This window comes from Malaclemys terrapin, chromosome 1 (genome assembly GCF_027887155.1).
Source record: "Malaclemys terrapin pileata isolate rMalTer1 chromosome 1, rMalTer1.hap1, whole genome shotgun sequence".
In the NCBI taxonomy this organism is placed as follows: Eukaryota; Metazoa; Chordata; order Testudines; family Emydidae; genus Malaclemys; species Malaclemys terrapin.
This window is the reverse complement of record NC_071505.1, coordinates 264,527,847-264,544,756: the sequence shown is the minus strand read 5'-3', so window position 1 is coordinate 264,544,756 and position 16,910 is coordinate 264,527,847. Positions and strand designations below refer to the sequence as shown.

The 16,910-nt window shown below is 43.5% G+C and overlaps 1 protein-coding gene across 13 annotated transcripts in view; it reads left to right on the top strand.

Annotated features, from left to right (window-relative positions):
• The window catches only part of DOCK9 (dedicator of cytokinesis 9), a 319,963-nt gene that overhangs the window by 181,736 nt on the left and 121,317 nt on the right, over positions 1-16,910 (top strand). For all 13 annotated transcript variants that reach the window (XM_054012624.1, XM_054012570.1, XM_054012629.1 and 10 more), the window contains exons 24-28: positions 859-974; positions 1,157-1,226; positions 1,333-1,458; positions 1,685-1,756; positions 14,512-14,658. In XM_054012624.1, coding sequence (XP_053868599.1) covers positions 859-974; positions 1,157-1,226; positions 1,333-1,458; positions 1,685-1,756; positions 14,512-14,658 — 531 coding nt within the window. The remainder of the gene's footprint in view (positions 1-858; positions 975-1,156; positions 1,227-1,332; positions 1,459-1,684; positions 1,757-14,511; positions 14,659-16,910) is intronic.

Sequence of the window (16,910 nt, the reverse complement as noted above, 5' to 3'; positions counted from 1 at the left end):
TTTTCGTAACAGCATCATACTGTTGAGTCATATTCAATTTGTGATCCACCATAACTCCCAGATCCTTTCTGTAGTATTGCTGCCTAACCAGATATTCTCCACTTTGTATTTATGCATTTGATTTTTTCCTTCTTAAGTGTAGTACTTTTTCACTTGTCTTTATTGAAATTTATCTTACTGATTTAAAACCAATTTTCCAATTTATCAAGATCATTTTGAATTCTAATCCTGTCCTCCGTAGTGCTTGCAACACTTCCTGTCTTGGTGTAATCCGCAAGCTTTATAAGCATCCACTTTCCACTCCATCATCCAAGTTGTGAATGGAAATATTTAATAGTACTGGACCCAGGAAAGACCACGGTGTAACTCCACTTGATATGTTCTCCCACTTTGTTGGCAAACCGTTGTTAACTACTCTTTGAGTTCAGTCTTTTAATCAGTTTTGAATCCACTTTATAGTAATCTAATCTAGACCACATTTCCTTAGTTTGCTTATAAGATTGTCATGTGTGACTGTGTCAAAAGCCTTACAGTAGTCCAGTTATATCATTCCTACTGCTTCCCTCTTTTCCACTGGGCCAGTAATCCTATCAAAGAAGGAAATTAAGTTGGATCTATGTTTGCTATTACTTATCACCTTGTTCTCCAGATTTGAACAAATTGATTAATAATTTGTTCCAGTATCTTTCCAGGTATCGAAGTTAGGCTGACTGGTCTATAATTTCCCGGATCCTCCTTTTCCCCCTTTCTTGAAGGGGAAAGTTCTTTTTCTAAGTAGATTGTAGAGGAGTTTTGAAAATAACATTAAATGGCTTGATTACAAGGAAGTAATATTACTACTCTATTTCTTTCTCTTAGAGTCTTCATGCTATGGAGGGCCATGTGATGATAGCTTTCCTGCCTACAATTCTAAACCAATTGTTTAGAGTTCTCACTAGAACTACTCAAGAGGAAGTTACAGTCAATGTGACAAGGTAAAGAATTTAAGTGGTCCAGTGTGTTTAAATGATTAATGGTTTGTGCCCCAGATTTCTCCATGTGGTAGTAAGTTGCAGAAATGAACTGATCTGTAGTCAAAGTACACATTTTTATGACAGCAGAACATAATTTTTTTCTGCAGTTTTATGTTTATTGTTGGTTTCTATCTTTTTTTTAGGGTTATTATACATATTGTTGCACAGTGCCACGAAGAAGGATTGGATAGCTATTTGAGGTCATATGTCAAGGTATACAAAATAAAATTGTTTGCTTTTTTAAAAATAATCCCATTAAAAATAGTCAGTTGCATTTATTTAAATTGCACTTTACCTTCTGTTTCCTTTTTCCTGCAAGTATGCTTATAAAGCTGAGCCTTATATTGCTTCTGAATACAAGACTGTACATGAAGAACTGACCAAATCCATGACAACAATTCTTAAACCATCTGCTGACTTTCTTACAAGCAACAAGCTACTTAAGGTATTTGTTGAAAAACTTTTACTTTTTCCTTCTTGTTTCTAATAAAGCAGAGCCTAATCCTCAGAACTGAACTGTTAAGAAATAATGTCATCTTTTTCCTAGCAGATGTTGTAAATAGCTAATTGTATCCAGGTTGTCATTGGCTGTAAAAGGACTAATTTAGTTTTGGAAATTTTAGACTAGTTTTGCAGTTTTATATAATGCAATAATTTGGTTTTCTTTTCAGTATTCATGGTTTTTCTTTGAAGTTCTGATAAAATCAATGGCTCAGCATTTGATAGAAAACGCTAAAATAAAGGTATGTAGACTTATATTTAGACCATTAAGAGCTTTTTATAGCACAGTCTCCCCCTTCATCAGTTTTTATTACATGTTTTTGCTGTATATAAGAACACTAACTAGAGTTAAATTAAATAGCTAAAAACTTTATTAACCCAGAGTTAAGGATGTCTGGCAATAGTTTGTGCCCTTCCAGAACACTGAGTTCAGCAAAACTCAAACTTGTGAAAACCAGGAAATAGAGTTAAAGGTACATATCTGTGCAACCTTAACTTTGCCTCCCTGAAGCTGGTAAGAGCCACTGATGATTATTTGCATGCACTCCAGCTGCATTCACTGTGTTAGGTGTAGCTGTAGTGAATGGTAGAGAAATAGAGAGGCTTGGAAGAGTTGTAATTGTGATACGAGACAATCGAGGGGACCGTGTCTCTGGGATGTGTGTGAGGCCCTCTCCCTGACTCCTGTGTGTGTGATCAAAGGAAAGGTGCATGCTACTGTGAGAGATCCAGTATGCCTCATTTCAGCATTGGATTGTGTAGAAATTAGGTGGGAGATTAAACTCAGACCACACTAATAAGGTGTAAGTGAAGGTATAGTCTTAGGGCATGGCTACACTTGCAGATGTAGAGTGCTTTGAGTTAAACCAGCTTTTGTAGGGCACAGTAGGGAAAGCACTGCAGTCTGTTCACACTGCAGCTTCAAGCGCACTGACATGGACCAATTTGCGGCACTTATAGTAGCATTGGGAGTGGTGCATTATGGGCAGCTATCCCAGCATCCAAGTTACTGCAACGTGCTTTTAAAATGGGGGTGGAGTGTGACAGGGAGTGTGTTGTGTGTATGTGTGGGGAGAGAGAGTGGGTTTTAGGGGGCTGAGAGCATGTCAGCATGCTGTCTTGTAAGTTCAGAGAGCAGCAGACCTCCTACTCTCCCCCCCCCACCTCTCTCTCTCTCTTTCACACACAGCATACCACAGTAACGGCTTGCATGCTGGCTGTTAGAAACGGAGCTTCGAAAGGGCATTTCTGCATTCCTACAGGAGTTCAAAACAATGACAAGAGTGGCCACTTGACTTAAGGGGATTATGGGACGTTTCCAGAGGCCGATCAGAGCGCAGTAACGCAACAGCTTGTTCATACTGATGCCCAGGCGTTGTAGCCAAAGTGCAGCAAACATTATTCCTTTCGCCGAGGTGGAGTACCAGCAGCGCTGTAGCTGCGGAGTCAGAGCGCTCTATGTGCCTTTTCAGTGTGGACGGGTAGTGAGCTAGTGCACCAAGGGCTCCTTTATTGCGCTGTAACTCGCAAGTGTAGCCAGGCCCCGAGATGTCATTGTGTACATAAGGGTAAAGGTGGTGTAAAAGGGATTGAAGGACTTGTAAAATTTAGCAGATGTGTTCTTTCTGTGGAGTAGGCTAAGTGTAGAAGTGTAAGTAGTTCTTGTTCTGTACAGGGCAAAGGCAGAGTATGAGTATGTGTTATAGGTGTGTTGGGGCATCAGTCAAAAAGGGCAGAGTTAGGGTTGTGTGGATGCATACCTTAACTCTGTATTTCCTTGTTTTCACAAGTTTTTCTGATCAATGTGTTCTGGAAGGGCACAAGCTATCGCCAGGCAAACTTAACTCTGGATTAACTAAGTTTTTTTGCCATTTAATTTTCTGGTTTTGTAAACAAAAATATAAATGCTTTTGGTAGGAGTTAGGCAGTTTTTAATTATCCTATAGATGTGCACTTCAGACACTGTTATGAACAGATAATGTTAATAATACCTAATTCTTACAAAGCACTTTTCATCAGTAGATCGCAAGAAGGGAAACATCATTATCCCCCTTGTACACGGTGTGGCACAAAGAGGTGAAGTGACTTGGCCCAAGTCCTCTAGCGGGCTAGTGGCAGAGCCAGGAATAGAACCCAGGTTTTCCAAGACCTAGTCCACTGTTGTACCCGCTAGGTCACACATTTGCTGTACGAGTCCCAAGTGCTCCTTCTTCCCTCGTACAGTTTGTTGCAGTAGAATGGGAATAATGGATGTGCTTTGAAATGTTTGAAGTGTGTAGTTGCTAATAATCTATTGAGAGAAATCTTAGACATGGTGTGTCCTGAGAGCTTGACAGTTGTATTACATAGTGGTTACAGTAAATTTAAGCTTGTGATTGATGACTGTTATGCCTCCCTCCTTCCCCCATTATTCCCCACAACATGTACTCTCTCAGCCACCCAGCTCACCCTCCCCTTCCGGTCCAATTAAGCAGTTTATATTTTATAAACCAGATGCACAACATGTGTGTGTGCGCAGGCACACATACAAAATACACACAAAAAGGTAGAATCTGTGAACTTTGAAGAAAAGCTTTTGTTTTGGAAGGAAGGAGGGGGGCTGTATCTTAGGTACCTCTTACTCAAATTACCCTGAATTTGAATCACTAACTGTACCCTGTGGCCCCATAGTGACACAGTAACTATCAAGACAATCCAGGTACACATGTGGATGATAGAACACTTAGAAGAATCGTTCTTTAAACAGAAAACATATTCTCAGTCTTAACTTCAGCAGAGCTCCGCTATACTATTTATTAAATTAATCATCATCAAATGCTTAGCTACATGGGGGTCTGCAGCAAAAGATAATCCCTGCAAGTATAGGAGATTCTGAGAGGTGTGAATGTGATGGTCTCAGCTGAATGAGAACACCCCATGGAGATAAATACAGCCCAGAACAATAGCTCTGAGATGTGTGAACTCCTCCATTCATGTCAGTAGTTGTTCCCCCTCCTCCTCCAACCTCCCCAGTCCAATGCTGGATAGTCTGTGAGATCCATCAAGCATGCTGATTCTCAACTCCTTACCCCAGTGTCAGAAACGTATTTTTGGCTCATGATCCCAGTATGCATGTTCTCATCTCTCCACCCAGTGGGAAGGGCGTTCGCAGTTCCTGGCTCACATGAGGGGCAGGGAAAGGGCAAGCACCCCCAGGTCTCAGCTCACATGGTAGAATAGGGAGAGGGGCTCAGGTAACCCCGGAAGAGCAAGGGACACCACAGAACCTTTCACACAAGAGGGGGATAGGGCGGGAGGAAGGTGGGCAGTAGATGGGCAGCACCCCACCTCCCAGCAAAATTCTTGGACACATAGCTGAAGGTAGGAAGATTTGCTCAGATCCCCCCTGATCCTGGCACACACACAGGAGAGGACAATGTGGGGCTGACAGGAGCTCCTGCCCCTATTCATCTCCTGTCACTCATCCCCATGTCCCCCTTCCCAGTGTCCACCCTCTCCTCCCGCTTCACCAAGCTCCCATCCATTCCCATCAGCTGGCCATCTCCCACTCCTGGTCACCCATCCCTTAACCATAATCACCCCTTCCCTTGCTGCACCCCAGACTCTTTTAACCCTATTGTCACCTATTGTTAATCACCGTTAATCACCCTCTCATCCCAGCAAGAATGTGCATGTGTACATTATTTTGTTTTTAAAATAGTTTCATTGGCTACTGAATATTCTGCTGTACTCAGATTATATTTCCCCCAAAGAGGAAACACCCTTTGACAGAAGCAGATTTGAGCAACATGCCTCCCTTTTTAAACTTCAGATTTCTGCCTCGTCTGGATGTTGCTCAGGTTCAGTGACTGTAACATTCCCTCTTGAGCTATTAGGGTCCTCTGAGTCATAGCAAGCTTTCAACCCCATTAACCATTGTCTCTGCACATGCACAGTGTAATCCATTTAGCATGTGAGCCTTAAAACTGCTTAGTGCCCGCCTAACAGGAAAAGCAAACTCTTTGGCTAATAAGATTGTAATTTGATTTCCTCCAGAGGGCTAGTGGGTGGCATGCACTATGTTGGGGTACCTCTCGAGCATTTGAGACTCTGATGCAATGATCTGAGCCCTAGTTTGATCTCTATCTCTGCACAAAAAAAGTTGCAAAAATATTTCAACCTTTAGAAAAGCTGTTTTTGTCCAAGGACTGTATCTTGGAAATCCCTTGATCAAATGGCTCCACAGTTGGATCAGTAACAGAACCCCGCACCCTGATGAGGTATGCCAAATTTGAAGGCAATCCAAGTAACCGTGTGGATTTTATAGCACTTAAGAGTCAAGCTTTACACAGAAAGCTGGAATTGTCCTTAATGACTGCAGAGCTGGCACTCCAGAACTGTAAGAAAAAATATAGAAGTAGGTATAAAGCAACAGAGGGTCCTGTGGCACAAGTGAGGCCTTGCATCTGAAGAAGTGAGGTTCTTACCCACGAAAGCTTATGCTCCCAATACTTCTGTTAGTCTTAAAGGTGCCACAGGACCCTCTGTTGATTTTTACAGATTCAGACTAACACGGCTACCCCTCTGATACCAGAAGTAGGTATGTGATACAGAGGAATGTTTTACTTTTGCTCATTGCTTTGTTGTAAGAAAACTCTGAGGAAAGAGCAGTAGCATGAAGAAAAGAGAAACAAACCATAAGAAAAGAGGGAAAAATGACACACAGCAGAACATAGCACATCAAACAGAAAAGTATCATACAGAGCCAGAAGATTATCATAGCAATTATATCAGTCTAAACAGTCGTTTGGCCACTAGGCTCACCTGTACACATCACCATTCCTTATTATATTGTTGCATGTGTATACTATGATAGAGACCAGAGGCAAAACAGGCAAGATCAGGATCTTGTTATGCTAGACATTGCAAAAACACAGTCTGTCCCCTGAAGAGCCAATCTAGTTATGTTATTAAAGGACTCCGAGAGAAAAGAACAATGCGAACAGATTTTTTTTTGCCTTTTTCCTGTCTCTTACATGCTATACACAGCTGCAATATCATTAAATTCACTGTACCAATTTTCTGTTCTGAAAGCTGTAGGTGTTTTAGCCCTAGATATTTTGCTACCAGTGAGGCTTGTAAGAAGCCATGTTTTTGTGGCTCATTGAGATCTCTTGGTTGGTGTGCCCCAATATAAACAATTCTGGTTGAAACAAACAAGGTATGTCTACAGTAGCACTTTTGTCGGTAAAAACACACCCCTGACTGACATAAGTTTCACTGATAGAAGTGATGGGGTGGAAGCATTATGTCAAACATTATTTCTTATGCTCTTCCGCTAACATAGATACCGCTGCTCATTGGGGAGTGGTTTAATTATGCCGGCATGGGAGACCTAACAGCAGTGCAGCTGCAGCGGTACAGCTGTGCCACTGTAAGGTCTTTAGTATAGACATAACTTAATATTGAGGACTAAGGCTAATTCTTAAGAACATATCTTCTAAGTCGCTCAATAACATATGTAGGAGGGAGCCACGAGATCTCTACCACTTATTGATATCCTCACTGCCTACTTGAGATGTACTTTGAGATATACATTTTATACTTTGCCTAATATTGTTCCTTTATTGTATGATAAGTAAGAACCTTAAATGCTAGTTCCATTTATTTTAAGTGCCTCTGGACTTTTTTTTTTTTTTTTTTTTAACCATGGCTCTCTTTGATTCAGTTCTGGCATATTGCCTAATTTTTCTTATGTTTTAACAAACATAGATTACATTGTGAAATTGGTAAAATTGATTGATTTGTAGTATTCCCAAAATAGATATGTTTGAAAGCCAGACTTTTACTGCTATTCCTCATATGTCTTTAAAGTGTTATTGTGGATTAGAATAAGGATAGAATACCCTTTTCTGTTACATTATTGGTTTGCCTCCAACTGGTGGGGTTGAAATATCCGACGATATTGAAATTTCCTCTAGCAAGGGATGAAATGTTAGTTTTACTGCTAGATAAAACCAGACTCTTTTGATACCCTCCAATAATTGGTGATGTTTTCTGTGTATATCTATAACCTATGGAACCTAAGCAGCAACAGAGGGAATGATATGGAAGGGAATGAGTTGTTTTTCTTTATGGATCCACATTGGGTGCCTTATGTACTATGTCTAGGACAGTGTTTGTGGGAGACCTGTCTCAAGAGAATGTAATACATTGTGTCCTCAAGTATTGCTCTTGGAGGGATTCTGCGCTGATGCGGGGGTGCAGAATTCATATGACTCGCATTTTTCTGTGTCCTCACGCAGAAAAATGCAAAAAAAATCTGCCAGGGAACACGTGCCTCTGCCCAGGCAGCGGGTTTGTTCCAGCATGCCTGGAGCAACCTCAGAGATGGGGGAGGGGGACTGGGCGTGCGTGCATGTCAGTGATTGTACGCCTGGGGGGGATTCTGTGGGACTGTGCGCCTGCAGCAGAAAATGCACATCCCCCCCCCGCCCCCCCCCACGCACACAAATTTCCTGCTTTTGCCTGCGGAAAACTGCAGGGAAGCCTGGGGGGGGGAGAGGAGGGCTTGAGTGCAGTTTTGGGGAAGGATTGCCCCCCAAACAGAGGCGAGGCATTGGGCGGGGCACACGGGGTTAGGTGCCACTGCCCCCTCCCTCCTCATTTCTGCAAACGCAGAGCTGCCCAGCTCAGAGGCTGCCTCTCATCTTGGGCTCTGCTGACTTTCTCAGCCCTTGCACTGTGTCAGGGTCAGGTGCAGCCTCACTGCCGAGTCTCTGTACTGGGGGAGGTGGGGACTTCAGGATGATCTCCCACCTCAATGCAGCCAGTGGCGTATGCCCCACTGCCATGCTAGAGCCACATTTATTTATTGGCAAATAAAATTTGCAGAATTTTAAAATATTGTGTGCATAATTTTTAATTTGTTGGTGCATAATTCCCTCAGGAGTAGGGTGTGTATATATACCCCATGCTGGCCCAGCAACCAGGGGGTTAATGCAGGTACTGCTGGCCAGTGCTGATTGGCAGCCTCACAACAGCTGGGAGAATAAAAGAGCTGGGAAACAGGGTTGTTGCCAGAGGAGCAAGCAGGCTGGATAAGGGAACTCCTGACAGCTGCTCAGAGACAGCACCTTGAGAAGGGCTGACTGGATCAACAGGCTGAAAAGCCTACAGAAACCAGAGTAGGTAGGAAGTTGCTCAGGGCACGGCTGGAGTTGTTGAGTCCTGATTCTGCCTCTCTAGTTTAAGGGCCCTGAGTTGGAACCCACTGGAGTGGGCAGGCCTGGGTTCCCCCGCAAACAACCTGAGAAACTTAAGAATGGAGGATTTTCAGACCCCCTGGGCACGGACAGCTCCGCCAGACTGAGCGAACTCAGGTGCAATGCTCTGCCTAGCTAGAGGGGGCGCAGTTACACCAACATGCCAGCCCACACATTGTAATAGGAAACTGGAATCTGTTTGTTTGTCAGAAGGTATGCTCTCTTTACAGACAATCAGATTTTCCTCTCCTGTCTTCCTGAAGAAATTTGTGAATTTGAAGGGTCCAGGTTTTTTAAAGTAATAAGCATAAACAAAGAAGGGAAGGGCACTGACTACTTAAAGGGGGCATGATGAAAACATACTTTTAAAATTAATTCTAGTCTTCTGCCAAGAGTAACATAAAACAGGATGTCTGAGTACTGAAGACACCTTTAAATAGTTGTAACCAGCTAGAAGGTCCTTCCAAGAACAGGGATGTCCGAGATACAGGGAGAGTAAGCCAACCATGTGATGTTTTGTGTAATAGTTCTTACATTGTCAAACCTTTTTTAGCTTGAAAATTGTCCTTGGATTGCTAGCTCTTTGGGTAAGGATTTGACTGGCATGTTACTGTATCTGGCACAGTGAGACCCCCTACCTTGATTGTAGTTTCTGGGTACTACTGTAATATAAATATATAATAATACTTACACTTTTAAAAAAAAGTTCGGAGTGGAAAATCTATTTTTCTAGTTTCTAATAATGGCCACTTGTTTTTCCTGACAATTCATGAACTCGGTTTGCTATTGAAAGGTTTGTGCTGTCCAGACTCACTCTGTAGCAATCCCAATTTCCTTCTGATTAATTAACGTTTTGTTATTGTTTGAAATAGTCTCTTTAAAAACAGACAGACAAACAGCCTTAATATAGATAGTTCAGTATCGTGTATATTTGGCAGCACAATAGAAACAAATTCTCTAGCAATTCTGTGATATTAATTTACTATATATCCATGAAATTCCTTTCATTACAATGCCTCCCATAATAAAACACACCAGACTATGGTTTGTAGCTGAATAAATACTCCTTAATAAACAATAGAGCTGATTATTTTCTGCTATGATTAATTTTTTGATTTTTTTTTTTTGCTGTGTTCTCCAGATGGTCTTGGTCCATGGGCTTCTGTAGTTACAAAGTTGCTTGGGCAGTCCAGCTCAAATTTTCTTGTCCTCACTTGAGAGTGCCAGGGAAGAGGGGAGTTTGTAGTCTGCTTCAGCAATTGGCCTTCTCAGCCCCCCAGGCCTCTGCTACTGCTCTGTTTTGTAGGCAGCCTACCAGTCCAAGGAGCACTTTTGGTTTTCCCTGATCTCTGGCTGCTAATTAGACTTAAGCTCTGGTCCTCCAACCAACACTCCTGCTGAATTCTGTAGAATAGTGAAGGAAGTGTGCACTGTAACTCAGCTGTTTTCTCCTTGTGAGGAAAACAAGATGCAAGGTGTCTGGCTGCAGCAAAATAATGAATTCTCCAGTAAAAATGCTGAATGCTGTGGTGTCTTGGAAAAATGCTAAATTCCATGGCTCCACAATCCCAAGTCCATAGAGCCCTGAGAGGGATGACTGAGGCAGTTTGCACCTTTCAGAGCCATTGTTTCAGGCTCTTTGCAGACTCTCACAGGCATCAGTTTGCACTCTGTTCACATCTTAAGATGAAAGCTGAGATTCTGGAGTACAATTCTTCAGCAAGGAGTGAATTTTGTAGCAAGTTGTTCAGTCACAGAATACACAGGGTCCTGACAATAATTAGCTGCTGCCCAAGTACAGTACAATACATGTAATTTGATAATATTTTTATACAAACACTTTGTGTATGTAATCTATAAATTACAGAAAACTAAAGTATAATGATGTCATATGGTTATATTCAAGCAGCTAGTGATAAGACCAATGACCGAGGAAGACAGAAATTAAGATTTAGCATCAATGATTTAGATAATGGCATAGAGAATACACTTATAAAGTTTGCAGATGATAGCAAGCTTTGAGTAGGGGGTGGAATTGAAGTGCTTTGGAGGATAGGATTCAAATTCAAAATTATCTGGACAAGCTGAAGAAATGGTCTGAAGTAAATAGGACGAAATTCAAGAAGGACAAATGCAAAATACTCCAATTCGGAAGGAACAATCAGTTGCACGCATACAAAATGGGAAATGACTAGGAAGGAATACTGCAGAAAGGGAGTCATAGTGGATCAAAAACTGAATATGAGTTAACAGTGTAACACTGGGGGTCATACTGGATCACAAGCTAAATATATGTCAGTAGTGTAACACCGTTGCAAAAAAAGCAAACATAATTCTGGGATGCAGGCCCGCAGACAGCAATTCCAGGCCCCAGGGCGGAACAGTCAATGGGCATGCACAAGCTGCACCCACGGGGACATGGACTGCCTGACATTTGGGCTGTGCTGTGCCTGTGCTGGCTGGTACCCAGCGACCTGCTAGCTGCGCTTCCACATGCTCACCCGGTAGGGTTGCCAACTCTTTAATCATGCAATCCCGAAGACTCTTGCCCCACCCCCTACCCTGCCCCTTTCCTGAGACCACTCCTCACCCCGCCCCTTTGAGGCCCTGTCCCCTGCTCACTCTATTCCCCCCCACCCTCGCTCACTTTTACCCAGGCTGGGGCAGGAGGTTGGGGTGCGGGAAGGGTTGCGGGGTGCAGGCTCGGGAGGGAGTTTGGTTGCAGGTGGGGGTGCAGGGTGCATGCTCTGGGAGGGAGTTTGGGAGTGGGTGCGGGGTTTGAATCTGGGAGGGAAGGAGAGGTGCATGCTCTGGGAGAGAGTTTGGGTGTGGGAGTGGGTGAGGGGTGCAGGCTCTAGGAGGGAGTTTGGGTGCGGGATGCAGGCTCTAGGCTGGGGCAGGGGGTTGGGGTGCAGGAGGGGTCAGGCAGTTGGCGCTTACCTCAGGCGGCTCCCAAAAGTGATTGGCACACCCCTCTAACAGCGGATCCTAGGTGGGAGGCCCAAGGGGTCTCTGCGCACCGCTGCCCGCAGGCACTGCCCCCACAGCTCTCATTGGCCACAGTTCCCGGTCAATGGGAGCTGTGGAGACTCCCAATCCCTGGGGCCTCAGGGACATGCTAGCCGCTTCTAGGAGCGGTGCGGAGCGAAGGTGGGCAGGAAGCCTGCCTTAACCCTGCTGCGCTGCTGCTGGCAGTGGTGGCCAGGGCCCCCCAGGCCATTTTAAATCGCCCGGGTCCCTGGGCAATTGCTCTCTTTGCAGCCCCTACACCCCCCCACCTGGATGCATTAGCAGGCGTGTTGTAAGCAAGACACATGAAGTAATTCTTCCACTGTACTCTGTGCTGGTTAGGCTTCTGCTCGAGTCTTGTGTCCAGTTCTGGGTGCCGCATTTCAGGAAAGGTGGACAATTTGGAGAAAGTACAGATAAAAGCAACAAAAATGAATAAAGGTCTAGAAATCATTACCTATGAGGGAAGATTGAAAAAATTGGGTTTGTTTAGCCTGGAGAAGACTGAGAGGGAACATAATAGTTTTCAAGTACTTAGAAGGTTGTGACGCGGAAAAGGGAGAAAAATTGTTCTCTTTAATCTCTGAGGACAGGACAAGAAGAAATGGACTTAAATTGCAGAAAGGGAGGTTTAGGTTGGACATTAGGAAAAACTTCCTAACTGTCAAATTGGTTAAGTACTGGAATAAATTGCCCAAGGAGATGGTGGAATCTCCATCATTGGAGATTAAGAGCAGGTTGGACAAACACTTGTCAGAGATGATCTAAATAATACTTATTCCTGCCTTGAGTGCAGGGGACTGGACTAGATGATCTCTTGAGGTCCCTTCTAGCCCTAAGATTCTGTGATTCTAAAATGCTAAGACAACAGAGCAAGGATCTGTGTTTAAGAGTAAATGTTCAAAGAGATGAAAATCTGGGTTGTGGTCTGATACAAGAAGGCCATTTCACTGTATAAATCCATGGTATGTCCACACCTTGAATACTACGTGCAGTTCTGGTCGCCCCATCTCAAAAAAAAATAGATTAGAAGTGGAAAAGGTACAGAGAAGGGCAACAAAAATGATTAGGGGTATAGAGCAACTTTGATCTGAGGAGAGATTGAAAAGACTGGAACTATTCAGCATAGAAAAGAGATGTCTAAGGGGGGATATAATAGAGGTCTATAAAATAATGAAAGGTGTGGAGAAAGTGAATAAGGAAATATTTACTCCTTCACATGACGCAAGAACCAGGGTTCACTCGATTAAAATTAATAGGCAGGTTTAAAACAACCATCTGGCAGTACTACTTCACACAATGCAGTCAACCTGTAGAACTCATTGCTAGGGGATGTTGTGAAGGCCAAAAGTATAACTGGGTTCAAAGAAAAACTAGATCTGTTGGTGGAGAATAGGTCCATTAATGGCTATTAGCCAAGAAGGTCAGGGACGCAACCCCATGCTCTGGGTGTTCGTAAGCATCTGACTGCCAGAAGCTGAGACTGGTTAATTGTCCTTTTCTGTTCATCAACTCTGAAGCATATGGCACTGGCCATTGTTGGAAAACAGGATATTGGACTGGATGAACCATTGGTCTGACTCAGTATGGCCATTCTTGTGTTCTTATGTTCTCATGGCAGGAAGCTTCAGAGAAAGTTTTCATAGTAGTAGGGGCAGGGTTGTAGGAAATATGAGAGATAAAAAGATGCTTTTAAAAAGAGGAAGTTGATTAAAAAGAGGGCTGTAGAGAGAACATCTGTTAAGTAGGCTGGAAAGCTATTTAAAGGCAAGAAAGGTGATTTTGAACTGGATCCCAGAGTGAAAGAAGACACAAACAAAATTCTTTGTGTACTGTGGTTTGAAGAGCTGAGACCTGAGGTAGCCAAAGAGCAAGGCATTGCAAACATCAACGCAAGAGAAAATGAAGGCATAGGTGAGAATTTCATCAGAGGTAGAGTCTAAATAGTGTATTAAAGGAGAAATATTTTGGAGATGAAATAACCCAGGTATACAGCTATAGAAGATGTGAGAGGAGAGTGCATGATCAGTGATGACATCTTAGGTACAGTTGAGCCAAATGTGGGAGGCCTGAGTTGAAAAGGATGATAGAAAAAATGGTGCAATGTTGGAGGATATTCTTTTTCACAATAGCCACATTTTCGCCTGAGACAACTAGCTGATAAAACAGCAACATGTGTATTTGGTCAAGGGAGTTATTGGGAATGACTAGATAACTAAGGTATGTGTAGCTAGGTAACTTAAGTAAGAATTAGAATAACTGATTTCTAGATTACTGTCCTTAACTATGCCTTTCAAATTGGAAATCTGTCTTAGGTTTTGCTATGAAAGCAATTTCAATATGCTTCTATGATGAAACACCTAATGATTTCAAGTTCCATATTTACATATATGTGCTTTGTCATCTTAAAAGAAAATTGCTTTCCACATTGGATTCTAAATAATTCTGCAGATAGAAACTAGAGCTGGTTAAAATCCTTCTTTCAAAACTTTTCTCAACCAAAATTGGCTTTTTTCATAGTCCAGAAAAGTTTGCAAAAAGCTTCTGAATTTTTCATAACTTTCATTTTTTCATCAGAACTAGAGTATTTCATCATTTTAATTTTAGCTGTTGTTTTCTCCCTTTTCTCATTTCCTAAATGAACTTGAGAAATAGCTTTACCTATAGCAAATCATTGTCTGCCATATGCAAGGTTACTTCGGAAATTTAAAATTCTAAACGTGTATTTTAAATTATTCTTCCAGTTGTTACGAAACCAGAGATTTCCTGCTTCTTTTCACCATGCGGTAGAAACATTTGTTAATATGCTAATGCCACACATCACTCAGAAGTACAGAGACAATCCAGAGGCTTCAAAAAATGCAAATCATAGTCTTGCTGTCTTTATAAAGGTAGGTACCCACAATAATATAGGCTCTAGGCTTATTATTTTCAGTAATTTTATTTTTCTTGGATTTTCGCTTAGCAAGGTCTCACACAGCAGCATATATGGTATAAGGCATTGTAATGGGGCATGGCTCTTCTCCCGCCTTCTTCCTCTCAGAAACTGCATGGACTCCAGTGGATGTGCCTTCACCGAACCCTTTTATTTTAAGTTCTATCCACCATTTCCACAACAATCCCCATGCAACCATCTATTTACAGCACCACTGTGCCATTTCCCCAGAACCTGAGGGGAGGGAACAGAGGTCTCCCTCCCCTGAGGCCTCCATGTAACTGAGTTCAACTAGTGCTAGTCCCCTCTCTCTCCACTTGGTACTTCCTTCCTGCCTCTTTATCATTTTTGGACGAATGGGCTAATTGGCTTCTTATTCCATCCAACTGGCCAGCCTGATTGTCTATTTACCCCCCCCACCCCCCAGTCAACTTTCTCAAGAGGGACTAATTAACATCTAAGTGATCAGAGTGCAGGCTCTGTTCACCCTGCACCAGAGGTGCAAGTAAGCCGGTCCGCCCCGGTACGGTGTACCGGCAAGAGCCGGTGCGTGGTACTGGGTCGGACCGGCTTCCCCAGGTGGCAATTTAAAGGGCCTGGGGTTCCCAGCAGCGGCTGCAGCCCCAGGCCCTTTAAATAGCCACCCGAGCCCTGCTGCCGGAGCCCTGGGCTAGTGGCGGTGGGGCTCCAGGGTCTATTTAAAGGACTTGGGGTGGGTAGCAGCAGCCGGAGCCCCGGGCCCTTTAAATGGCCCCCCAGAGCCCTGCTGTTGGAGCCCCGGGGGTTGCGGAGGGGGAAGCTGGGGACCCCTGGGGCTCCATAGGCAATTTAAAGGGTCCGGGGCTCCTCTGCGGTAGCGGCGGCTGGGAGCCCCTGGCCCATTAAATCGCCGATGGAGCCCTCAGCTGCCACTGCTACCCTTGGGCTCCAGCAACGGGGCTTGGGTGGCGATTTAAAGAGCCCGGGGCTCCCACTGCCACTACCCTCTGGGGCCCTTTAAATCGCCACCTGAGCCCCGCTGCAGGAGCCCCACGTTAGCGACAGCGGGGCTCCGGCAGTGATTTAAAGGGCCGGGGGCTCCTGGCTGCCGCAGAGCCCCCAGCTCTTTAAAGCTCCACCACAGGCTGGCATCCGGGAGCCACCAGGGCTCTGGCGGTGATTTAAAGTGCCCCCAAACCCCAGGACTCCCAGCCGCCTCTGCAGCTGGTAGCTCCGGAGGTGATTTAAAGGGCCTGGGGCTCCGCACTTCAGCCGGAGCCCCGGGCCCTTTAAATCTGGATTTAAAAGGCCTGGGGATTTAAAGGCCCCACCTCTTTCAGTAGAGGCCACGCCTCTTCCAGTTAAGGCCCTGCCCACCTGTTCAGGACTCCGGAGCACTGGTAAGTCCTTTAAGTTACTTTCACCCCTGCCCCGCACTCTGTCACAGGCATTTTAAGCATGCTTTTGTATGTGCAAATAGAGATGTATAAAAGAACAGGTTAAGTATTCATTGCAATTAGAAATAAGATTGTCTAAGCAAAACAGTGTATAGAATATATTATAAAAAATGTAGGTTTTAGTTTTGTCCTAGCAGTTGCATACTTCCTTGCTTATTATGATTTTTATTTCTTCATGGTTGTGCCATCCAATTATTTCCCCAGTCCTACAAAGATTTAAGCATAAGCTTAACTTTATGCACTGTGAGTAATGTGCCTGCATTTGCACTATGTAGTGAGGATCCCAATAGCTCTTTTTTTTTTTTATTCAGTGAGTAAGCTCTAACAAAAAAAAACAGACAGACAAATCTAATGATGCTGAGGTCAATATCGTGTTTATTTGAAAAGAGCCTTTGTTCTCTTCAGAATCCCTTACTTATTCACAATTTACTTCAATTTGGGGTTATTTCAATAAGAACAGCGTTCCATTAATTTTATGGGACTATGCATCAGTGGTGTAACTAAGATTTGTTACCTTAAAACTGTGAGCACAAAAAAAGTGTGGATGAGCTTCCATAAAGCTCTATACACCTACCCTTTTATCTGGTTAGATTGTTTGTCCTTAGCTGCATGGGATTCACTTGTATGTGATTCAAAAGGCCTTTCTCCCTCGGTGTTATTTGAATCCTAACTTGTTTAAGTATGGTTTTACTATATTCAAAAACTTCCATTGTGTCTATTTTATCATTGTTTTGTTATGTGTTTGGTCACAATTGGTTGGAATCTCATTTGT